General features: G+C 43.6%; 2 protein-coding genes across 2 annotated transcripts in view; one reads left to right on the top strand and one right to left on the bottom strand.

The window, feature by feature from the left end:
* Window positions 1-3040: 3040 nt before the first annotated feature.
* On the bottom strand, window positions 3041-25398 carry LOC108298933 (ferritin-4, chloroplastic-like). Its single transcript, XM_017521429.1, is given in 7 exon segments — window positions 3041-3424; window positions 3426-3953; window positions 6806-6923; window positions 9983-10061; window positions 11739-11850; window positions 24922-25172; window positions 25302-25398. Coding segments are annotated over 7 exon segments (1413 nt in total). The 3' UTR covers window positions 3041-3196.
* NUP153 (nucleoporin 153) overlaps window positions 24736-25792 on the top strand; it is an 80014-nt gene continuing 78957 nt past the window's right edge. Inside the window, exon 1 of the mRNA XM_017521426.2 lies at window positions 24736-25792. Coding sequence (XP_017376915.1) covers window positions 25682-25792 — 111 coding nt within the window. The 5' untranslated portion in view covers window positions 24736-25681.

The raw sequence follows: 25792 nt of genomic DNA, 5'->3' as shown, positions 1-25792 counted from the left end.
GAAAGTTAATGATGTTACAAATATAGTACTCTCAACAAATGAAATTTATCAAATGCTGAAGAAAAGAACTGGGCTTTGGAGTAGGGAAGACATGGTTTTGCCTTGTAATTTAACCACCAATTAGCTGGACATACTCATGTAAATCTCAGTTTTTTTCATATAAAGCAAGGACAATATCAGTCTTATCAGTTAATGAAAAGATTAAATAAGATGATGTATGTAAATCAACCCCCTCAGTGGCCTAACTGAGCATCAGATATGGAATGAGCATTGAATAGCTGATTGTTTTCCTCTGCTGCAGACAGCTTCCCACATGTACCCCATATATGAGTGCCTCCACTGTCCTTCTGTACTCTTTGTCTCTTTCTGAGAATGTTCCCTCCACACTTGCACCACCGCCACTTTTCATGTATATTCCTTTTTATTTCTCCTTTCTCCCCTCAATATTTAACATACTATTTGCAGGTCCAAAAGATGGCCTTTATTCATAATAATAAGTTAGATTCTATTGTAACTTTAAGAAAAAAAAAAAATCCTTCAGCTGAAGAATTCAAAAAGGTTCTCTCTGAGGCACATTATAGTTGAATTGTCAAAAGTCAAAGAAAAAGTGAATTCTAAAAACAGCCAAAGTGTCAAGTTACATATAAGGGGATTCCCGTTAGACTAACATCAGTTCTTTCCACAGAAACCTTACAGACCGTGAGTGAATGGGATGATATATTGAAAGTGCCAAAAGAAAAATCTGCCAGTCCCCAGTAAACCTATCTTTCAGAAATGACAAAGAAGTAGTCTTTCCCAGACAAGCAAAAACGGAGGAAATTTATCACCAATAGACCAGCCTTATAAAAAATGCTCAAGGTATTGCAACATCTGAAAGTGAAAAGATGATCATCATTATCGTGAAAACACACAAGTATAAAACGCACTGCTAGAGCAGATACACAAAAAAGAAAGCAAAGAATCAAACCTTATTACTACAGAAAACTGTTAGAGACAGAATGCTTGTTCCCAGGTACCACAAGGAAAAATTAGCATTCAGACAAAATGTTTTCTCAGCAACGCAATTTTACTTTCTGCAGAAAGGGTGCTCCCATTAGCCATCTTGCCACAAGAGTACAATGAAGAAAGGAAAGGCAGGCATAGTTATTCCTTACACATTGGGTCCTTACTGCTGTGTCCGATCTTCATAACTAAACTCAACCAAATTGGCTAACAACTTAAAACTTTTCTAAATAGATAAAGGCAATGGAGAACAAAGGAAAAGAGGCCATTGCTTACAAAAGGAATTAGAAAAGTAACAGCATTCCCAAATAAGAAGCAGCATAGGCTGCAAGTTGGGAGATGCCTGTGAGCATGTCCAGCACACAAATATCTGGGTTAAAGTACAAGGACAGAGAATGTGCTACATGCCTGTGAGCATGTTTAACAGCTGCATAGGATAGGGCTTAACAAAGAGTTATTAGCAGAAATCAAGAAGGCTTTGAAGAAAGTCTTTAAAACAATATTATTTCTAACATTTACTATTATTATTCTTTAACAAGAAGGGAAACTTTGAAGAGGAACTTTTTACTTTCTACAACAACCAAATCACAATGATACACAATAAGAGAGGAAGAAAGGAACAATGGATGTACAAAAACAATCAGAAAACAATTAACAACATGACAGAAGTAAGTCCTAACCTAGTAATAATAACCTAGTAATAATAAAATCCTCGAATGTAAATGGCTTAAACTCCCCCTTAAAAGATAAAGCTTGAGGGTCTGAGTGCAGTGGTGTTTACAGCTTACTGAACACAACCAGTTACCGATATCTTTGTTCCTTCTCCACTGCCACTGTTTCACCTGACTAGCCTTGAAGAAGGTATTTAAATGTTTCAAAAAGATACGAACTAGTTGAATAGATTTTTTAAAACCATCACCCAAGCTGGCGTAGTGGTTCTCACCTGTAATCCCAGCATTTTGGGAGGCTGAGGCAGGTGGATCACTTGAGGTCAGGAGTTTGAGACCAGCCTGGCCAACATGGTGAAACCCCGTCTCTACCAAAAATACAAAAAATTAGCTGAGTATAGTGGAAGGTGCCTGTAGTCCCAGCTACTCAGGAGGCGGAGGCAGGAGAAGAGCTTGAACCTGGGAAGCGGAGGTTGCAGTGAGCCAAGATGGTGCCACTGCTCTTGAGCCTGGGCAATAGAGCAAGAGTCTGTCAAAAAACAAAAACAAAAACAAAAACCAAAAAACCATGACCCAATTACATGCTCACTATAAGAAGCTCACTTCACTGTAAAAACACATATTACACTAAAAGTGAATGGGTGGAAAATATATTTCATGCAGTCTTGGCATGGTGGCTCATGCCTGTAATCCCAGCACTTTGGGAGGCTGAAGTGGGAAGATCACCTGAGCCCAGGAGTTTGAGACCAGCCTGGGCAATAGAGCAAGACCCTGTCTCAATGAAAATTTAAAAATTAACTGGCTATGATGGTGGACAGCTGCAGTGCCAAGAGACTGAGGCAGGAGGATCATTTGAGCCTAGAAGTCCAAAGATCCAGTAAGTCATGATCACACCACAGCACTCCAGCCTGGGTGACAGAGTGAGACCCCATCTCAGAAAATAAAAAATAATAAAGATATTCCATGCAAACCAAGCAAACAAACAAACAAAAAAGCAGGAGTAGCTTTACTTACATGAATTAAAACAGACTTTAAGTCAAAAACCATAAAAAGAGAAAATAAAGTGATTATATAATGATAAAAGGATCAGTTTAGCAAGGGATGTAATGATTATAAATACATATGCACCCAAGACTGGAGCAAGCAGATACATAAAGCAAGCACTAGATGTAAAGAGAGAGAGAGGCTCCAATACAATAGCAGTTGGGGATCTCAGTGTCCCACTCTCAGCATTGGACACGTCATCCAGACAGAAAATTAAAAAAGAAAAACTGGACTTAAACTGTGTTTTTCACCCAATGGACCTAACAGGTAGTATCAGAACATTTTCTCTGAGAGCTATATATTATTATTATATTATTATTTTGGGGGGGTACCAGATTTCTTTATTTGAAGGAATGGTACAAAGAACTTAAGTGGATGTTTTGGCACAACTTATAGAAAAGGTAAAGGAAACCCCAATATGCATGCACTGCCTTGGTGACCAGGGAAGTCACCCCGTGGCTATGGGGAAATTAGCCTAAGGCTTAGCTTTCATTATCACTGTCTCCCAGGGTGTGCTTGTCAAAGAGATATTCTGCCAAGCCAGATTGGGGTGCTCCCATCTTGCGCAAGTTGGTCACGTGGTCACCCAATTCTTTGGTGGATTTCACCTGCTCATTCAGGTAATGTGTCTCAATGAAGTCACACAAATGGGGGTCATTTTTGTCAGTGGCCGGTTTGTGCAGTTCCAGTAGTGACTGATTCACATTTTTTTTCCAAATGTAATGCACACTCCATCGCATTCAGCCCGCTCTCCCAGTCATCATGGTCTGGTTTCTTGATATCCTGAAGGAAGATGCGGCCACCTCGCTGGTTCTGCAGCTTCATCAGTTTCTCGGCATGTTCCCTCTCCTCATGAGATTGGTGAAGAAAGTGCTTGGCAAAGTTCTTCAAAGCCACATCACCGCGGTCAAAGTAGTAAGACATGGACAGGTAAACATAGGAGTCGTAGAGCACCAGGTTGATCTGGCGGTTGATGGTGGCCTCTGAGTCCTGGTGGTAGTTCTGGCGCACCTGCGAAGGTAATGCGGTCGTCACGGCGGCTGCTAAGGAGAGGCGGCGGGGGCGGTGTCTGCCCGGCGCTGGAGAGGCGGCGGGGGGCCTCGGGGCGGTCCGAGGACGCGGTGTGGAGGTGACGGAGGGCTGGCTGTGGGCGGCCGGCCAGGGTGGGGGGCGAGCGCCGGGTTCTGTCCAAGCACTGTTGAAGCAAGAAACCGCGGCGACCCTGGGCGAAGAACGTCTCTATTACTACTATTATTTATTTGAGATGAAGTCTCGCTCTGTTGCCGGGCTGGAGTACAGTGGTGGGATCTCAGCTCACTGCAACCTCCGCCGTCTAGGTTCAAGTGATTCTCCTGCCTCAGCCTCGTGAGTAGCTGGAATTACAAGCATGCGCCACTATGCTCAGCTAATTTTTTATTTTTAGTAGAGACAGGGTTTCACCATGTTGGCCAGATGGTCTAGATCTCTTGACCTTGTGATCCACCTGCCTGGGACTCCCAAAGTGCTGGGATTACAGGCGTGAGCCGCCACGCCCGGCTATCATTATTATTATTTGTCTTTTACTCAGTTCTTAGTAACTGTGCAATATTTTCATCAGATGCCACATATTCCAGGATAGACCACATGTTAGACCACAAGTTTCTACAAACTTAAAAGAATTGAAATCATACCAAATATCTTTCTGACAATAGTGGAATAAAACTAGAAATAAATTAGGAGGAACTTTTGAAACTGTATAAATACAAGGAAGTTAAATAACATGTTTCTGACCAGGCACGGTGGCTCAGGCCTGTAACTGCAACACTTTGGGAGGCCAGGGCGGGCAGATGACCTGTGGTCAGGGGTTCAAGATCAGCCTGACCAACATGGCAAAAACCCATCTCTACTAAAAATACAAAAATTAGCCAGGCGTGGTGGCTGAGGCAGGAGAATAGCTTGAACCCTGGAGGCGGAGGTTTCAATGAGCTGAGATTACGCCATTGAATTCCAGCCTCGGTGACAGAGCAAGACTATGTCTCAAAAACAAAACAAACAAAAAAACATGTTTCTGAATGACTGATAGGCCAATGAAGAAACTGAGGAATTTAAAAATTTCTCTTATTTTGTTCAAGTAATCCCCTTCAGCTACTTTTGGGACTAGGTAAAAATGCAAGTGTTACTTGAATGAGTAACTTTTTTTTGCACAGGACTATCAGTGTCTCCTGGTCAATTAAGCTTAGGATCAAAGGCCAGTATAAAGGCTCTTCCTTGAAATACATGTAAAATCTGAGCAGAGCTAATTGGAGTTATGTGGGTATTTAGGCTGAGTGCAGTGGCTCACACCTGTAATCCCAGCACTTTGGGAGGCCAAGGCAGGCAGATCACGAGGTCAGGAGTTACAGACCAGCCTGACCAATATGCTGAAACCCTGTATCTACTAAAAATACAAAAAACTCCTGGGTTCAATACAAAATACAGGGCATGGTGGTGCATACCTGTAGTCCCAGCTACCCGGGAGGCTGAGGCAGGAGAATTGCTTCAACCTGGGAGGCGGAGGTTGCAGTGAGCCAAGATGGCACCACTGCACTCCAGCCTGGGCAACAAACCAAGACTCCGTCTCAAAAAAAAAAAAAGTGAGCATTTAGATATCCAGGTTCTCTTGGTTAGGGGCATGGGAGGCAGTATAATTTAATGACTTTTGAGAAAGAACTTGATTCAAAACCCAGCTCTAATACTTGACACCTAGGTGAACTTGCGCAAGTTATTTAATCTTTTTAAAAAATGTTTTTTAGTTTAATTTTTTAATTTTTATTTTTTGTAGAGATGAGGTCTCTCTCTGTTGCCCAGGCTGGTCTTGAATTCCTAGGCCTCACACAATCCTCCCAACTTTGCCTCCCAAAGTGCTGGGATTATGGGTGTGAGCCACTGCACCTGGCCTATTTAAACCTTTCTAAGCCTTAAATTCCTTATCTGTAAAATGGGAGCAAAAAAACAAAAACAAGAAAAGAAAAGAAATGGGAGCAATACTATATACTTTATAGGATCATTGTGAAAATTCAGTGAGATGCTACATGTAAGGTATCTGGTATTGAACCTGATGTATTGTAACATTTCAGGGCATGTCAGTTCTCTTTTTGTCCTTTCTGCACCTCTGTCATCCTAGTGCTGTCAATGAAAGAGAAATAGGAGATGTAGTTTATTTTATTTTATTTATTTATTTTGACAGAATCTCACTCTGTCGCCCAGGCTGGAGTGCACTGGTGCTATCTCAGCTCAGTGCAACCTCTGCCTCCCGGGTTTAAGAGATTCTTCTGCCTCAGCCTCCCAAGTAGCTGGGACTACAGGCGCTTACCACCACACCAGCTAATTTTTGTATTTTTAGTAGAGACAGGGTTTCAGCATATTGGCCAAGCTGGTCTCAAACTCCTGACCTCATGATCTGCCCATCTTGGCTTCCCATAGTGCTGGGATTACAGGTGTGAGCCACTGTGCCTGGCCAGAGATGTACTTTAAGGAACAATATTAAGATTTTTTAAAACTACTAGGTGAAAATAAAGTGACACCACACCCCAAATGCTATAAAACACACTGGAATTTGAGTCAGGAGATGTGCATTCTGTCACTTAGTCACAAAATTGTGACTTTGAGTATTTAGCCTAAGCTCTCTGAGCCTCCATTGCTTTTTTATTGGTGAGACTTGCTGGTAAAGTCTCCCTAAGGTTCAAGTCCTTCCAGGCCAAGTCCCCAGAGCAGGCCCCCAGGGCTCAGCGGGGAACAGTTAAAAAAAAAAAAAACAGCAAGCTGTTCCCACTGCGCCCTCCCTCCTCCAGACTCCCACTCAGACACAGCTGTCACCAGCCAGGATGGCTCTCCACTGCTCAGGAAGCACAGATCTCCATTTCCGGAGTGCTAAGGCCCAAGTCCAGCAGATGCTCAGAGGGGAAGCAGAAGAAATAACTCACCCATTACTTGTGGGACTGGCCGAAGAGAACATTACAGTTCCCTTCAACCTGTGAAGTCTGTGATTTCTCTGGTTCTTAACTCCAGCTCTGCACCAATCTTTTAGGAGAAAAAGGACATTCTGTGCAGGAAAATTAGTTTTCTTTATTTACAGCATCTAGCAGAGTCCTCTGCAAACAATTGGCATCTTCTATAATATTTTCAGCTTGGAAGAGATACTGATGCTTAATCAACTTTAAAGGAAAAGATGTACTTCTTAGTAATTTGAGCCTGGAACGAGATATTCAGTTATTAAAATAAAAGAGGTAGTTACTCTAACCTGCCTAGGCTACAGTTCACTTCTCTGCCTCCTGCTCAGCCTGCAGCTCTTCTCCGTTCATCCTTTGCTTTTATTATTATTATTTTTTTTTAATTAGAGGCAAGGTCTCACTGTGTTGCCCAGGCTGGTCTTGAATTCCTGAGCCCAAGTGATTCTCTCACCTTAGCCTCCCAAAGTGCTAGGATTATGAGCATGAGCCACCACGCCTGGCTGTAATGCCCTTTGCTTTGTTATTTCAAGTCGATTCGTATTCTGATGTCATGATAACAATACATGACTTTTTGTTGAGTCAAGTCAAGAAATATTGCTGACCTTTATAAATATCAACAACCATCCTAGCAGGTGAGTCTGCCCAATCATTGCTCATGAATGACTTTCAGTTAATGTGTCTTTCGTCTCCAGGACATAACCCTTAAGGGCACCAGTTTAGCTCAACACTCCTAACCTCATTTTGGAATAAAATAGGCCGATGATATTGGCAGCTGAACATGGCCTACCTAGCCATATTGACTTAAAAGAGAGTGAACGCTTCTCTGCAAATAAGTTTATTAACAGTAAACACATCCATGCAAGCAATCTAAAAAAACCCTTACTATGTAATTTACCTCCTTTGGGGATATATATTAATAGATTAGTCTCTTTCCTGTGCAAGTATCCCCACACCTTGAAAAACTGGGAAGTTTACATGTGTATCTATTGCCCGAAAAGCTAAACTATTTTGCATTCATTGCCTTGGGGGAAGAAGCAGCTAGGGTGAAAAGGAAATAAATGTCCAGTGTCATCTGAAAACCTAGCTCTTTAGGGGAATAGATACACAGGAAAACTTCAGTTTTTCAAGGGAATGCTGATGATTCTCCATAAGAATCAAGCAGCATTTAGGTGTCGTCGAAGTTTTTTGTTTTTCCTGAAGCTCCGTGGCAAGAATTTAAATAAATAAATAAATAAACAACTTTTTTCCAAAGAAACAATGGCCAGGCCTGCTGGCTCACACCTGTAATCCCAGCACTTTGGGAGGCCAAGGCAGGCAGATCACCTGATGTCAGGAATTCAAGACCAGCCTGACCCCGTCTCTACTAAACATACAAAATTAGCCAGGTGTGGTGGCACATGCTTGTAATCCCAGCTAGCTGGGAGGCTGAGACAGGGGAATTGCTTAAACCCAGGAGACGGAGGTTGCGGTGAGCCCAGATAGCGCCATTGCACTTCAGCCTGGCAACAGAGCAAGACTCTGTCTCAAAAAAAAAAAAAAAAAAAAAAAAAAAAAAAAAAAAAAAAAAAAAAAAAAAAAAAATAGTAAAAAAAAAAAAAAAAAAAAAAAAAAAAAAGAGATGATGTATTGTTATGTTGCCCAGACTGGAGTGCAGTGACCATTATAGGAGTGATCACGGCATACCACAGCCTCGGATTCCTGGGCTTAAGGGATCATCATGCCTCAGTCTCTCAAGTAGCTGGGATTACAGGTGCACTCCACCGCTCCTGGCTTCTGCAAAATATTTTTGCATCTGACACAGGTTGAAGCTATGCTTTTCAGATGGGCTTGTTTGGTGGATTACATTCAGATTTTCAACTTGGAACAAGAACAGGATGATAAAAATGAGATAAAAAAACAGGTAACAGTGGCTCATGACTGTAAACCCAGCACTTTGGGAGGCCGACGCAGGCCGATCACCTGATGTCAGGAGGTTGAGACCAGCCTGGCCAACGTGGTGAAAGCCCGTTTCTACTAAAAATACAAAAAATTAGCCAGGCATGGTGGTGCACACTTGTAATCCCTGCTACTCGGGAGGTTGAGGCACAAGAATTTCTTGAAGCCAGGCAGCGGAGGTGGCAGTGAGCCGAGATCACGCCATTGCACTCCAGCTTGAGCAACAAAAGCAAAACTTTGTGTCAAAAAATAAAAAAAAGATAAGAGTAGACAAGACATATGAACATCCTCTTGGCTGCCTCCATCTTATCTTCCCTTTGAGAAATGGATACAGACTAGATTTTAGTTCTATGGAAGGGACTCTAATTGGATGTTACCATTACAGGAATAAGAGAGAAAAAAAAGACAGAGGATGTGGGAAAGAAAGTGACTTTCAGGGAGTTTTAGCCAAAAGCAAGTCAGAGGACCAGTGCAACTGAGTACATAAGCAAAATACTGGGAGTTTGTTAAAAGACAGATTTCTAAGTTCAACTCTAGAGAGTCTGCAGGTCTGGGGTACGGCCTGAGAACACATACTTTAAATATTTCCCATCTAGGCCAGGTGCGGTTGCTCATGCCTGTTATCCCAGCTCTTTGGGAGGCCGAGGCAGGCAGATCACCTGAGGTCAGAAGTTCGAGACCAGCCTGGTCACCATGGTGAAAGCCGTCTCTACTAAAAATACAAAAATTAGCAGAGCTTGGTGGCACATACTTGTAATCCCAGCTACTCGGGAGGCTGAGGCGGGAGGATCACTTGAACCCAGGAGGTGGAGATTGCAGTGAGCTGCGATCGCGCCAATGCACTCCAGCCTGGGTGACAGAGCAAGACTTCATCTCAAAAAAAAGGCCTGAGGATGTTTAAAGCTGGTTAGGGTACATTCCTCTTTAGTGCTCCTTTTCCCCCTGCTTGCAAGCAGCTAAACTATTTTGCATTCGTTGCCTTGGGGGAAGAAGCAGCTAGGGTGAAAAGGAAATAAATGTCCAGTGTCTTCTGAAAACCTAAGCTCTTTAGGGGAATAGATACCCAGTAAAAATGTTTGAGAGCTGGACACAGGTGCCCTCATGTCCTCTAGAGCGACTGTATGCCTTTCCCTGAGAGAAGAGCCCTGGAGAGACAGTTTGTAGGATGAAATGGCAGAACAGGCCCTGCTTCACCCCTTAAGAACTCCAGTGGAGCAGTGAGAACCTGGAGAGGTATAGGGTGTACCACCACCCTGAATGTGCCTGATCTCATCTGATATTGGAGGCTAAGCAGGGCTGGGCCTGGTTATTGCTTGGTGGAGAGATCTCCTGGGAATACTGGGTGCTGTAGACTTAAAAAAATACCTGGAGAGGGTTGGTTGCTCTGTGCAAGAAGGGTTTGGAACCTTAGCATGGAACAGAAGCTGCAGAATGATGCTTGCACCTGAGCAGAACAGGGGAGAATAGAAAGTGCCTGGATTGAAGAGGCCACATGGACAGGGGCTCAGTAATAATTTGCACAGAGGACATCAAGAAATGGAAGGTTCCCTCCCCAAACACATTTAGCAGTATGTGAGCTCTGAGAACAATTCTGGGAAAAGGAACAGGAACAGTGCGGCCTGACTGGACAGAGGTTATATTCTGCGACCTCTTAAAAGGAACGAGGTTTTGAAACAGAAATTTTGTTGAGTTAAAGAATATCAATTCCAGCCTAGGCAACATGGCAAAACCCCCATCTCTGCAAAAATGCAAAAATTAGTTGGGCATGGTGGTGAGTGTCTGTAGTCCCAGCTACTTGGGAGGCTGAGGTGTGAGGACTGATTGAGCTCAGGAGGTGGAGGTTGCAGTGAGCTTAGATTGTGCCACTGCACTCCAGCCTGGGTAATAGGGTGAGACTGTGTCTCCAGAAAAAAAAAAAATATATATATATATATATATATAAATATATATATATATATGTATACACACACACACACACACACACACACACATATACATATAGATTTATGTTTGCTGCACTGGAAACTAATACAAAGAATAAGAGTGACATCCCTTGACAAACCATTTAACAGCCTGATGGGGTGTGGGTGGAAGGAGTGATGTGCTTGTGGTTCAGAGTTTCTTACAATTCCAGTAACTTCAAGCTAAAGAGCATGTGTAGAGTGGCAAGTCACTCCATTGTACTCAATGACCCTCTAATTCTAATTTAAGGGCAGGCGTGGGGGCTCACACCTATAACCCCAGCACTTTGGGAGGCTGAGGCAGGAGGATCACTTGAGGTCAGGAGCTGGAGACCAGCCTGGCCAACATGGCAAAACCCTGTTCCTACTAAAAATACAAAAAAAGGCTGGGCATGGTGGCTCACGCCTATAATCCCAGCACTTTGGGAGGCCAAGGCAGGTGGCTCATGAGGTCAAGTGATCGAGACCATCCTGGTCAACACGGTGAAACCCCGTCTCTACTAAAAATACAAAAATTAGCTGGGCATGGTGGTGCAGCCTGTAATCCCAGCTACTCAGGAGGCTGAGGCAGGAGAATTGCTTGAACCCAGAAGGCAGAGGTTGTGGTGAGCCAAGATCGTGCCATTGCACTGCAGCCTGGGTAACAAGAGTGAAACTCTGTGTCAAAAAATAAAATAAAATACAAAAAATTAGCCGGGCATGGTGGCAGATGACTGTAATCCCAGGCACCTGGGAGGCTGAGGCAGGAAAATCTCTGGAAACCAGAAAGCAGACGTTGTAGTGAGCTGAGATTGCACCACTGCACTCCAGCCTGGGCAACAGATGAGACTCTGTCTCTCAAAAAAAACAAAAATCTAATTTAAGGCATTTTGAAATAGGGCAAAGAAGTAGTGTTGCCAGGTTTAGCAAATTAATTGCTTCATGCAATATTTGCAATATTGAGGACATACTTATACAAAAAATTCTTCATTGTTCATCTGAAATTCAAACTTAATGGAGTGTTTTGAATGTTATCTGGTACGGTACAAAGAAGGGAGTTCACAAGTGTCTGGGGCTCAGTAGCACATCATCACCCAATACACTGATCCGGTTAGCAAAATCCCTACTCTGCTCTAAAAATCCTGCCAAGGCACTAACGGAAAAGCAGCTGCTGCACATACCTAGGTGAGAACAGTCAGGGATACCAGTTAGCTCAGCGGCTTCCAAAAACATCTCAGGCTCCACCCTCTCCACCTGCCCATTGCCTGTGGGAAGCTGCGGAGTGTCACCTGGCTAAAGGAATAACCACAGGTTTTAGAAATCAGTCAGATCTAGAATGCTGTGTTAGCTTAGTTCTCTTTTGATGTAGCTTATTCTGATGAGTTTTGTCACTGTTTCCCTACTTGATGTGGAAACAAGGTGAAATTCCATTTGTAGGTAGGGAGACGAAATTGATGATCCATTAAATAAACAATAAAAATGTCCATTGAAACTGTGAAAAAAAAAAAATCAGTCAGACCTGTGTTCGAAGGCAATTCTGTCAACTATTTGGTGTGACCTTGAGCAAACTACGTAACAGCCCTTCTCTTTTAGACTATTTCCTAGAAGAGTTATTATAAGAATTAAAAAAAAAAAAAAAAAAAAAAAGATGGGTGGAAGGCGCCCAGTAAGGTACACAGCATAGCGTGGGCTGTGAGTAAATAGTGCTATCATTCCCTGCACTTCGTTACTAAGGGTGGAGACTTTAGATCCTATTCCTTGGCCTCTTCTTCATCTCTGGGAGATCCTACCTGGATACTGTAATTGTTTGAGGACACAATTTGTCCCTTTGCAACTTTAGGTCTATGTATTTTTGCCTCCAGTGCACTTTTTTTTTTTTTTTTGAGATGGAGTCTCATTCTGTCACCAGGCTGGAGTGCAGTGGCGCCATCTCAGCTCACTGCAACCTCCATCTCCTAGGTTCAAATGATTCTTCTGCCTCAGCCTCCCGAGTAGCTGGGACTACAGGCACGCAACACCATGCCCAGCTAATTGTTGTATTTTTAGTAGAGATGGGGTTTCACCATGTTGGCCAGGATGGTCTCGATCTCTTGACCTCATGATTCGCCCACCTCGGCCTCCCAAAGTGCTGGCCACTGCTCCTGGCCATCAGTCTACATTTTACAGTGCCTTCTGTAACCTGGCCTTTTGTACAGAAGAATTTATTTCATCTAAAGAAAGGCGGCCAGGTGCAGTGGCTCACACCTGTAGTGCCAGTGCTTTGGGAGGCTGAGGAAGGAGGAGCACTTGAGCCCAGGAGTTGGAGACCAGCCTGGTCACATACCAAGACCCATCTCTACAAAAAAGTGAAATAATTAGCTGGGCATGGTGGCGTGCACCTGTGGTCGCAGCTAGTCAGGAGGCTAAGGTGGGAAGATCCTTTAAGCCAAAGAGTTCAAGGCTGCAGTGAGCTATGATTCTACCATTGCACTCCAGCCTGGGCGACAGTGAGACCCTGTCTTTAAATAAATAAATAGGCCAGGTGCAGTGACTCACGCCTGTAATCCCAGCACTTTGGGAGGCCAAGGCACGTGAATGACTTGAGACAGGAGTTCGAGACCAGCCTGGCCAACATGGTGAAAACCCATCTCTACTAAAAATACAAAAATTAGCTGGGTGTAGTGGTGCTTGCCTGTGGTCCCAGCTACTTGGGAAGCTGAGGCAGGAGAATCGCTTGAAACCGGGCAGTGGAGACTGCAGTGAGCAGAGATGGCACCACTGCACTCCTGCCTGGACAACAGAGTGAGACTCTATCTATAAATGAATAAATAAATAGCATTCTCTGCTATAGATTCAGTAAACTGTACTCACATTCTCTAAATTCAGTGTCCTGACTCCAAGCCCACCAAGTTGAGGAGGGGAAACCATGACAGCTAATCTGAAGCTTTTATTCTGTAAATTGTTTTAAATGCTATGCAACAAATATTTCCAAAAGGAAATTTATCTTCATACATATTTACTCAAAATACTTAAAAGTATGACCACTTCCGGCACTTTCGGAGACCTAGGCAGGTGCATCACCTGAGGTCAGGTGTTGAAGACCAGCCTGGCCAACATGGCAAAACCCTGTCTTTACTAAAAGTATAAAAATTAGCTGGGCGTGGGAGCAGGCACCTGTAATCCCAGCTACTCAAGATGCTGAGGCAGGAGAATGGCTTGAACCTGGGAGGCGGAGGTTGCAGTGAGCCAAGATCGTGCCACTGCACTCCAACCTGGGCAACAAGAGCAAGACTCAGTCTCAAAAAAACAAAAAAAAAGTACAAACACTTCCGCTTGTCCCTAAATGGCAGGACATATCCCATGATGTTTCCACCTGCAGAACACATGGCCTTGTATAATTGTTGAATGCTGTTGTCTGTACATATGTATTTATTAGAAACTGGGTCTCACTCTGCTAGGTAGGAGTGCAGTGGCACAATCATAGCTCACCGCAGCCTCGAACTCCTGGATTCCAGTGATTCTTTTTCCTCAGCCTCCTGAGTAGCTAGTATGACAGGCACATGCCAACACCCCTGGCTATTTAAAAACTGTTTTTGGAGAAATGGGGGTCTTGCTATATTGCCCAAGCTGGTCTCAACTTCCTGGCCTCATGTAATCTTCCCACCTCAGCCTCCTAAAGTGATGGGATTACAGGCATGAGCCACTGTGCCTGACCTAAATATCTGGTTTTTTTGGTTTGTTTTTGTTGTTGTTGTTTTTGCTTTTTGGTTTTTTGTTTGTTTGTTTTGTTTTTTGAGATGGAGTCTGGCTCTGTCACCCTAGCTGGAGTGCAGTGGCATGATCTTGGCTCACTGCAACCTCCACTTCCCGGGTTCAAGTGATTCTCCTGCCTCAGCCTCCCAAGTAGCTGGGACTACAGGTGAGCATCACCACGCCTGGCTAATTTTTGTATTTTTAGTAGAGGCGAGGTTTCACCATGTTGGTCAGACTGGTCTAGAACTGCTGACCTCCGGTGATCTGCCCACCTTGACCTCCCAAATTACTAGGATTACAGGCGTGAGCCACTGCATCCAGCAAAGGTCTGTTTTGAAAGTGCACATCCTTCTCCCTTCAGGTCACATCCTATTTTGGCATAATTCCTCCGAGAAAGCACCATCTTGATCTGAGTCTATAAAAATAATTGTTGACCTCTGACACTGCAAATAATACATGGTTTCAGGTAAACTGTGCTTAAAAGCAAAGGGGAGATTTTGAGTGTTCTAACAATAAAAGATTATATTAACAAGTTTCATTTTAAAGTATTTTTTCCAAACACTGAAAATATCTGCATAACATCAAAATTGTTAAGGAATTGTGAAACCTCCCATAAATATCCATTCATGCACTCAATAAATATTTATTCAATTTGTGCCTGGCCTTATGGATACAAAAGGTTAGGACAACATGAAGTGACAATGACGAGGGTCTTTTCTTTCCCATGTTTTATTTATTAGTCCTTCATTATTTATGACGCCAGTAAGTGACACTCTGGGCTTCGGTAACACCATTTCTGCAAGGTATCACTCATCTTCCCTTCGTTTTTTAACAGCTTTTGAATTTAGGTCAACAAGGAGCCAATCTGGACCCAAAAGTCTGCCTTATAGAGGGAAGATACACCAACGGTGAGTTCAGGTTGGCCATGAACCTAGCAGAATGTTTGATGGTATCTTCAGGCATGTCTAGTGTTGACTATTTGCCCGAATTAAAAATTTGCCCTCCCTCCTTGCTCATCTCTGCCTCCCTCTCTTCTGTCTGACCTCATTCCTTAAACATTTCCCCTTTTCTTTTTCTATATTGCTTCCATATATAGGAAGTTTTCAGTGGAAAATTGCTGGAGAAATTTAAACAAGTGATCTGACCTGTCTTGTTTGGATCTGATATAAAGCTAACCACTGCATTTTTCTTGTTCTTTTCTTTAACTTGAAATTAGGATATCCCTGCCTCTACTAAAAATTAGAAAAATTAGCCCAAAATTTTGGTGGCAGTTGCCTGTAGTCCGAGCTACTTGGGAGGCTGAGGCAGGAGAATCGCTTGAACCCTGGAGTCAGAGGTTGCAGTGAGAGGAGATCTAGCCACTGCACTCCAGCCCAGGTGACAGAGAGAGACACCATCTCAAAAATAAAGAAAAGAAATTAGGACAGAAACCTTCTCAGAACTGTTGCATTTTTTCCCTCCATCTCAGTTTTGGATACTTTTTCTTTTTTTTTTTTGAAATGGAGTCATGCTCTGCCGCCTAAGCTGAGAGTGCAGTGGCATGATCTCAGATCACTGCAACCTCTGCCTCCCGGGTTCAAGTGATTCTCCTGCCTCAGGCTCCCAAGTAGCTGGGACTACAGGCGCATACCACCATGCCCGGCTAATTTTTTGTATTTTCCGTAAAGACAGAATTTCACCGTGTTAGGCAGGATGGTCTCGATCTCCCAACCTCGTGATCCGTCCACCTCAGCTTCCAAAAGTACTGGGATTACAGGCATGAGCCAGTGTGCCTGGCCCTCAGTTTTGGATACTTTTCAAAGGACCCTGTTGTAAAGTTAGTAATGAAGGGAAAAAGTCAGTTCCTCTTTGTAAACCAAAACCAAAAGAAAAGACTCTGCTGGTATGGGAGGAGGCATAGTTGCAAAGCCTGGGCCCTTATGAGGAGTCAAAGAGGCAGAGCTATAGTGGACAACAGTAAAAGAGAAAAGTGGAGTTTCCTTCCCAATTGTCTACTCCTGATGCCCCTCTGTGGATTTTTTTTTTTTTTTTGAGACGGAGTTTCGCTGTTGTTACCCAGACTGGAGTGCAATGGCACGATCTTGGCTCACTGCAACCTCTGCCTCCTGGGTTCAAGTAATTCTCCTGCCTCAGCCTCCTGAGTAGCTGGGACTACAGGCGCGCACCACCATGCCCAACTGATTTTTGTATTTTTAGTAGAGACGGGGTTTCACCTTGTTGACCAGGATGGTCTCAATCTCTTGACCTCGTGATCCACCCGCCTCGGCCTCCCAAAGTGCTGGGATTCTAGGCATGAGCCACCGTGCCCGGCCCCCTCTGTGGATTTGCCTCCTCACTGCACAGCAGCCGACCATTCTTTGCAGAGTAACTGCTGGCCGGCATGGATATTCAGTATGAGACAAGTGATTAAACTCAAGCATCAGCAAGGGTGAAGCTAAAATCAATCCTGGGACTCAGCGCTTCAGCTGGAAGGGATGGGCCTAAAGGCAGGTGATTCTTGTAGGAAATGCTTCTGAGCCACTGCTGACTCATTGAAGGGGCAAGATTTTATGTCCAAACAAGTAAAAAAGAAAATGTAACTGTTGTTAGCTTAAAGCATTTAAGTTATGGCTTGGGTTTAATTGCAGGTGGCAGATGTTGCTTGTCTGTGGCCTCTCTGGAGAACTATGGTCTGCTTTGATGCTTTTATTCTGCACATCGTGTGTGTATACAGTGGAAGCCACATCTTCATGGGGAGAGTGTTCTGTAGTTGGGGGTGGTTATTTAAGTAGGTTTTGCCCAGCGTCTGCAAAGTTGCCTTCGATTTGTTTGCTGATACTGCCTTTTTAATACTGACTGTAGAATAATATAACCTCATTCATCTTTGCTTTGGAGGATATTTGAAGAGTTCTTTTTACTGGGATTTTTTGTTTGTTTGTTTTAAAGAAGCCTCTTGTGGGTAGCTCATGATATCCTACTGTCGTTATAATGGATTCAAACAAGGTAAGCTATGTTGAAGTCACTGGCCATGGATTATAGGTATTGGCTTGAAATCATCTTAACTAACCATTATGCTTGTGTAATTGCTCTGTTAAATCAGCTCTGTTACCTGTGATGATACAGAATAAGAATGTGCTAAATCCAGATTTTCATTTCAGCGAATAGCCTAGCTTCCTTTGGAAAAAGAAGCTAATGAAAATAACAACTAAAAAATGGTTCATTTCATTTCTGCTCACTTTGTGGTAAAAGTGAAAGGTACTGAATGGTAAATAAGAGGAAAAACAGCTACATGATCAATAAGCTGTTGGCTCATCGGTTCTGACTTAAATTGTTGGTTGTTGTAGATTAGTAAGGAATAGAAATTCCTAAGCCTGCTCTTTGTGGGAACTTCAGTTACCTCATTATCTTGCCTTGATGTTTAACTGTTCACATGAGCAAACAGGCTTCTATTTGGCCTATACAAGGGGAGATGAATGTGAGTCTTAAATATGATTTTTCACCTTTTGTATTGGACAGCTTTTTAGGCTTTCTCTATTGCAGGAATCAAGAAGAACAGTAGGCATGTTGTGGAAGAAATACTTTTGATGACTTGCTTCTGGAAATTTCTAGACTAAGATGTCCATTATTGTTATCAAAATGAACATTTCCAGCAGTAATGTTTGGAGAAAATACAGTGTCTGATTATTGTCTTAGCTTCATAGCAGCTATTTAAGAGGTCACGCTATTAGAAGGAGGTAATTAATTGTTTTTATGATTTGTCAAGTCGAAAACTGCTGTCATTCCTGCCTATACAGTTTAGAAAAATTACAGTTTATTCCAAGTTGCCTGAATTCTCATCTACCATTCCAGATATTAGATGCTAATCTAAGCCCAAGAATATTCCCTCCTAGAGTGCCTGCTTGCTTGTCTACCTTAAAAATGATTTTGTGACTACAACAGAAAGAGAAAAGTCATAGCAATTCTAAGGAACTAGCCTGATATTTCTCTCTGCTCATAACTTCTTGGATTAAGGTTTACGTTACATCCATGTTTTTTGTTTTTCATGAATTAATTCTAAAATAAAATTATTCTTTTTTCTTTTGCAACCAACCAATCAGCAGTGACTAAAAGAAAATTTGTACAAGAAAAGGACACATGGGAATTAGCAAGGGGTTCTTGAAATATCTACGCTTAAGTATATTTCATAACTAATGCTCAGTTTTAGACCCTTAACATTTATGTTAATAACTTCTGCTAGATTACCTTTTTCCTTTGGAAAAACATTAATGAAAATAATTTAAAAATGGTTCATTTCATTGCTGCTTACTTTGTGGTAAAGGAGAAAGGTACAGAATGAAAAATAAGGAAAACATCTACATTCTGTATAAGCTGTTGGTTCATCAACTCTTAAATTGTTGACTGTTGTGGATTAGTAAGGAACAGAAATTCCTAAAGCTACTCTTTATGGGAACTTCAGGTCCCTCATTATCTTGCCTTCAAAGTTAATCTAATTTCAGATTAGCAACTTCTGTGGCGTGGTTAACTTTTAAAACAATGCTTCTAGAATGTGATGTGTATGCAATTCACCTGGCGATCTTGTTAAAATGCAGATTCTGATTGTGTTGGCCTGGGACGGCAGAGCTGCTTTATTCTAGCAAGCTGCCGGGGGCGGCTGATGCTGCTTGCTGGTCAGAGATTAGCAGCATAAGGACAAAAGTCACTGTTCGTTTAAACTGGGTAGTTCGTGCGTGTCTGGTGATGGTGGTAGGGTGATGTGTATGTTAGGGTTGTTTGCGTGTGAACTGGTTTGCATGCTTTTGAAAAGAAATGCCTTAATAAGTTAGGTTCTAATAAACTTATGCATTCTCTGAAGATGCTTTTAAAAAATAATGAGCCTTAGTGTTAGCAAACTAAGGTTTGCAAATGTTATAGTTTTACAGACTGTAACCCTAATAAGTTCAGTTGCCCAGGCTGGAATGCAGTCGCATGATCTCGGCTCACTGCAACCTCTGCCTCCCAAGTTCAAGCAATTCTTCTGCCTCAGCCTCCCAAGTAGCTGGGACTACAGGCATATGCCACCTTACCTGGCTAATTTTTGTATTTTTTCAGTAGAGACAGGGTTTCACCATGTTGGCCAGGCTGGTCTCGAACTCCTGACCTCAGGTGATCTGCCTGCCTCAGCCTCCCAAACTGCTGGATTACAGGCATGAACCACTGTGTCAAGCCTGGGTGTAGCATTTTTAAGGTGAATTATCAGTGTTAAGTGCTAATGGTTAATAGATTATAAAGTAGTAAACTTTAGTATAACTCAGTAAAATGGTAAAGTGTAGTGTACTATGTAGACTTAGATTGTTTTACAGTTTTGTATACTGACATGCTAAATGCCAAGACTAGAAACCAACACATAGTAGGTTCTCAATAAATATTTGTATTTTAATGAATTAATCTCAGTTGATTAATTAACTGTCTTAACTGTTAGGATGGGATTGTCTTCCTAAATTTGGTTATTATTTCATTCAATAAAACTCAATTTCCATTCAAGACTGATTTTAAAATATGCCTTGGCTGGGCGTGGTGGCTCATGCCTATAATCACGAGGTGGGTGGATCACCTGAGATCTGGAGTTCAAGACCAGCCTCACCAACCGGGAGAAACCCCATCTCTACTAAAAATACAAAATTAGCCAGGTGTGGTGGCACATGCCTGTAATCCCAGCTACTCGGGAGGCTGAGGCAGAACAGCTTGAACCCGGAAGGCGGAGGTTGCGTTGAGCAGAGATTGAGCCATTGTACTCAATCCTGGGCAAGAAGAGCGGATCTCCTTCTCAAAGAAAAAAAATTATATATATATATATATATATATGCCTTAAACTATAATGTAATGTACATAAACACACATATACCAAAGACTAGTATACACTGATACATGTAGTCAGGAAGAGGAAATATATGGCCCTGTTGGAATCAAGTGATATATGTAGTTAATCAAAATTTTCTTGTATTAGTTAATTCATTTAGTCTTAAGTATTACTTTATTCCCAATAGTGAGAGAACATAGTTAATGAGAGTCTAATGATTTACATCTTTAAATATCTTCCAATTGTGTGCCCCTTCTTTTCCTATAATACAAGCAAACAGGCAAGTAATAATAATAATAAATAAATAAACCCAATAGCTTCCTTTTCTTTATTTTAATTTTATTTTTTTTAAAGATGAGGTCTCGTCAGGCGTGGTGGCTGATGCCTGTAATCCCAGCACATTGGGAGGCTGGGGCGGCGGTTGGGGTGGGGGGGGGTGTGGATCACGAGGTCAGGAGTTCGAGACTAGCCTGGCCAAGATGGTGAAACCCCATCTCTACTAAAAATAAAAAAAATTAGCAGGGCATGGTAGCAGATGCCTGTAATCCCAGCTACTCAGGAGGCTGAAACAGAGAATTGCTTGAACCCGGGAGGTGGAGGTTGCAGTGTGAGCTGAGATAGTACTACTGCACTCTAGGCTGGGCAACAGAGCGAGACTCTTGTCCCAAAAAAAAAAAAAAAAAAAAAAAGGGATAGGGTCTCTGTTACCTAGGCTGGACAGCAGTGGTAAGCTCATACACAGCTCACTGCAGCTTTAGACTCCTGGGTTCAAGCGTTCCTCCTGCCTCAGCCTTCCTAGTAGCTGGGACTACAGGTGCACACCACTATGTCCAACTAATGTTTTTTTCTTTTTTTTGCCCAACTAATATTTTAACTTATTTGTAGAGAAGGGGTCTCATTATGTTGCCCAGGCTGGTTTCAAACTTCTGGGCTCAAATGATCCTCCTGCCTTGGCCTCCCAAAGTGTTGGGATTATAGGTGTGAGCCACATGCCTGGCCAGGAATACACTTTAAAATAATATAGTGTCAACAAGAGTTGGAAGGAGTGCCTGTTTTAAAAAAAGAAGAAGGTATAGTAAATACATAAACCAGTAACAGCCACGTATTTTGAAGTATTCTGTACTGCACATAATTGTACTGCTCTCCTTTTACACCAATGGCAACACCGTAGGTTTGTTTATACCAGCATAACTGCAAACACATGAGTCCTGTGTTGCAATAAGACCTTAGGACAGCGACAGTATCACTAGGCAAAAGGAATTTTTCAGCTCTATTATAATCTTATGGGGACCACCATTGTATATTGGGTCTGTAGCTGACTGAAACATTGTCATGCCGTGCATGACTGTGATCATTTGTTTTAATAGACATCATAGCAGTTACCTCATTTTGTTTTGGTAGGATGAAATAACTACATAAAACTTTCCAACTTCTTGTACTTGTCATCTTTAAATGTTCCTTTGGCCAGAATTGTATTATTACCTTCTGAAGAATGAATGATGGCTCTTTTTCAATCTGGGTTGGGCTTAGACTAAATTGTATTTCATTTTTAATTAGTGGATACTCTATCTCTAATAGAGATGGGTCAGCAGCCTATTTGCTGATTTATAATTGGCAGCTGGTTGAAAAAATATATATATATATATTTTTTGTTTTTATTTTTTTGAGATGGAGTCTCACTCTGTGGCCCAGGCTGGAGTGCAGTGGCCCAATCTCAACTCACTGCAACCTCTGCCTCCATGGTTCAAGCGATTCTCCTGCCTCAGCCTCCTGAGTAGCTGAGACTACAGGCGCCCGACACCACGCCCAGCTATTTTTTTTTTTTTTTTTTTGAGATGGAGTCTCACTCTGTCGCCCAGGCTGGAATGCAGTCGTGCAATGTTGGCTCACTGCAACCTCCACCTCCTGGGATCAAGCAATTCTCCTGCCTCAGCCTCCTGAGTGCTGGCGACTACAGGTACCAGCCATCATACCCAGCTAACTTTTTTGTATTTTTAGTAGAGATGGGGTTTCGCAGTGTTAGCCAGGATGATCTCGATCTCTTGACCTCATTATCCACCTGAGTTGGGCTCCCACAGTGCTGGGATTACAGGCGTGAGCCACCATTCCTGGCCTGTTGGTGCTTTTAAAAATGGGGTCTCACCATGTTGCCCAGGCTAGTCTCCAATTCCTGGTCTCAAGCAATCCTCCCACCTCAGCCTCCCAAAGTGCTGGGATTACTGGTGTGAGCCACCATGCCTGGCCACTTTTTGCTGTTTGGGGAAAAAATAAAGACGTTTCTTGGTGGAAGGACTATTGTAGCAACAAGCTTATCATGAATTATAGTGTCTCCCAATATGCCATTTGTTTTGGCTGAAAAAACCAGGTCCAGGTTGAATGCAGATTTCCTCCTCTTATTCCTTTTCTGCCCTCAAGCCTGACACAGCTTCCAATGACTCAATCACATGAATGTGAGATTAATGTATTATAGTTCCCTCAAATACTATTTTACTTCCAATAAAAGAATTGTGGAAATGGGTAAAAAATTGAGAACAAGGGTAAAAGGAATGTGGGTGTTCCCATATCTCCCCAAGTTCTACCAATTGTCTGTTTCTGAAGCGCTGTCTACATTTGGCCCACTTCTTTCCTGTGTCTCTTCCTTTCAAAGGTTGGCTGTGGGGCCAGGTGTGGTGGCTCATGCCTGTAACCCCAGTACTTTGGGAGGCTGAGGGGGCGTGGATCACAAGGTTAGGAGTTCAAGACCAGCCTGGCTAAGATGGTGAAACCCCATCTCTACTAAAAATACAAAAATTAGCTCTGTGTGGTGGTGGGTGCCTGTCATCCCAGCTACTTGGGAGGCTGAGGCAGAGAATTGCTAGAGCCCGGGAGGTGGAGGTTACAGTGAGCTGAGATTGCACCTGGGCATGCAGCCTGGGGGACAGAGTGAGCGTCTGTCTCTAAATAAATAAATAAATAAATAAATGGCTGTGAAGGGTGTTTAGCACGTCAAATAATGGCCTCCAAGAAAGGAGTGAGCTTTGATTCTAGTCAGTCCTCTGTTCTGTGCTGGAAACTCTGAGTCTGATAAAGAGGCAGATGGGATGTGGCTGCAGTTTAATCTCCTCTACATAACCCAATTAAAGACTGAGGTACAGATCCTCCCGATGAGTTAGCTTATCAGGCATTACTTTACTTGGCTGTCAAATATCTAGCTAGGAGGAAGATAGCACCTGAGAGAAACAATTATCTTTAAGAAGGACCAAGTGGGCTGCAGGAGGAAGAGCAGGCATACCTGGAGAGTTTAGTGGTAAGTTAGTGGTGGAAGGAAGCAGGAAGTTAGGACAGGAGAGCAGAAAAGAAAATAGATTAATCAGATTTGGAAACTTGTCTTGATCTTTCAAAGGTTGGCTGTGGGGCTGGGTGCAGTGGCTCATGCCTGTAACCCCAGCACTTTTGGAGGCTAAGGGGGTGTGGATCACGAGTTCAGGAGTTCAAGACCAGCCTGGCTAAAACCGTGAAACCCCATCGCTCCTAACAATACAAAAATTAGCTGGGCGTGGTGGCACACGCTTGTCATCCCAGCTACTTGGGAGATTGAGGCAGGAGAATCGCTTGAACCCGGGAGGCAGAAGTTGCAGTGAGCCAAGATCATGCCACCACTGCACTCCAGCCTGGGTGACAGAGCAAGGCTGTCTCCGGGCGGGGCGGGAGGAGGCCGGGGGCGGTGGCTTAAGCCTGTAATCCCAGCACTACTGTGGGAGGCTGAGGCAGGCGGATAACTTGAAGTCAGGAATTTGAGACCAGTCTGGACAACATATAGTGAAACCCCGTCTCTGCTAAAAAATACAAAAATTAGCTGGGCATGCCTGCAGTCCCAGCTACTTGGGAAGCCAAGGCAGGAGAATCGCTTGAACCTGGAGGTGGAAGTTGCAGTGAGCCGAGATAGCACTAATGCACTCCAGCCTGGGCTACAGAGCAAGACTCTCTCTCTCTCTCTCAAAAAAAAAAAAAAAAAAAAAAAAAGATTTATAGTACAGCTAAAATTTTTCACAACAGATTTTTTCTTCCCTAATCATTTGGCTATTTGTCTTTAACTCTTACAGAAAAGTTGGGTCATAGTCCTGGTTTTGATTACCCATCTCAATGTCATTGATTGTGCCACCTAAATTTTTCTGGACCTTTTGTTGGTTGAATGAGAGGGTTGGATTATGTGATCACCGGGGCCTTTCTAATCGTCAACTCCTAGAACATACATTTTGTGGATTCAGTCTTTGAGTCTAGCCCACTTACTCGGTTTCCTAAATATAATGCCTTCTATTTGGAGCAAATATGGTATACTTTTATTACTAAGAATATATCACTTACTCCTAATGTGAGCTGACTGCAAAGGTTATAATTGTAATAATTCATTGCATTTCTCGTCTATTTACAAATATACGTGCTCTCCATAGATAATTATATCTGCTCCTCACAACAGCTTTATAAGGTGGATTTTAAAGCTCCCATTTTATGGAGGAGGAAGCTAAGGCTCAAACGGTTTTGATTCATCCAAGGTCAAATAGGTAGAGTGGAGGAACCAGAATTTCAGCCCTGTGTGTCTGGCAACAAAGCCTTTATGTTTAAAAAAACATTAATGAAGCCGTGTATATTTTCTAATTCTAAGGATCATGGACATTGTTTTTCAACCATAGATTTTTTTTCCCCCTTTCTTAAATTATTAGCTCTTGTCTCTGATTTTACTATCTGCTTACTTCCTGCCCACTTAACCAATCGACAGGGAAGAGAGTAGCAAGAGGTAACTGTTTTTATGTTAAGTGCCTTTTCAGAGTCTAATTTACAGCCAAGAACAGCAAAAGGACCCCTTGGCTTTGTGCCTCTGCGGCGCTCTGGAGACTTTCTCCCTGCTCCCTCTTCCTTTCCGAGAAGCCGCGTTCAGTCGTTGAACTACGTTTCCCAGCGTGCCGCGCGGCCGAGAGCGTGGGCTCGACCAGTCCTTGCTCTTTGCCTATCAGCTCGTCGCAGCGTGATGATGTAAATGCGTCGGGCACTGGTGAGTGACGACATTCTGGCTCGCGACCGCAGCAGTCGCCTTAGCAGCGGTAATAGGCGCAACGGCGGCGGCGGCTGCAGAGACGACGACGACGACGGCGGGGCGGGCGCTGTGCGCACAGGGGAGGGGTAGGCGGGCGGCGCCAGCGGCTTCAACTGCGGCAGCTACGGCTAGGGCGACGGAAGAACCCCCACCAGCCGGCGGTCGAGTTAGGCCTCAGCAGCGCCGGGAGCTGTTCGCGCTGTCCTCTGCGGAAGATCTCCATAGAGACCGTGACATACACAGAGGCGGGGGTCCGCAGAGGCGGCCGGACCGGAGCCAGCTCCTTGGCCTCTGCGGCCGCCACCCCCTTCCCGGCTGCCAGCACTCACCCTCTGTCTCCGCTCCTGCTCTCAACCTCGCGGTTCCTGGGGTGCCTGTGCCCACTGTGTGGACAGCGCGGGCGGACTTTTGGGCCGGGGCCGGGCGGGGGGGCGCTCTAAGGCCTCCGCCTCTGCCTCTCCCGCCCCCTTACCCGCCCCGGAGCGGGAAGCGGCGGAGGCTCCGCCATGGCCTCAGGAGCCGGAGGAGTCGGAGGGGGCGGTGGCGGCAAGATCCGGACGCGGCGTTGCCATCAGGGGCCAATTAAGCCTTACCAGCAGGGTCGACAACAGCACCAG

The sequence above is a fragment of the Cebus imitator genome, unplaced genomic scaffold (assembly GCF_001604975.1).
Source record: "Cebus imitator isolate Cc_AM_T3 unplaced genomic scaffold, Cebus_imitator-1.0 Scaffold21, whole genome shotgun sequence".
NCBI classification, from domain to species: Eukaryota; Metazoa; Chordata; class Mammalia; order Primates; family Cebidae; genus Cebus; species Cebus imitator.
The sequence above is the reverse complement of the archived record's forward strand: the minus strand, read 5'-3'. Positions and strand labels throughout refer to the sequence as shown.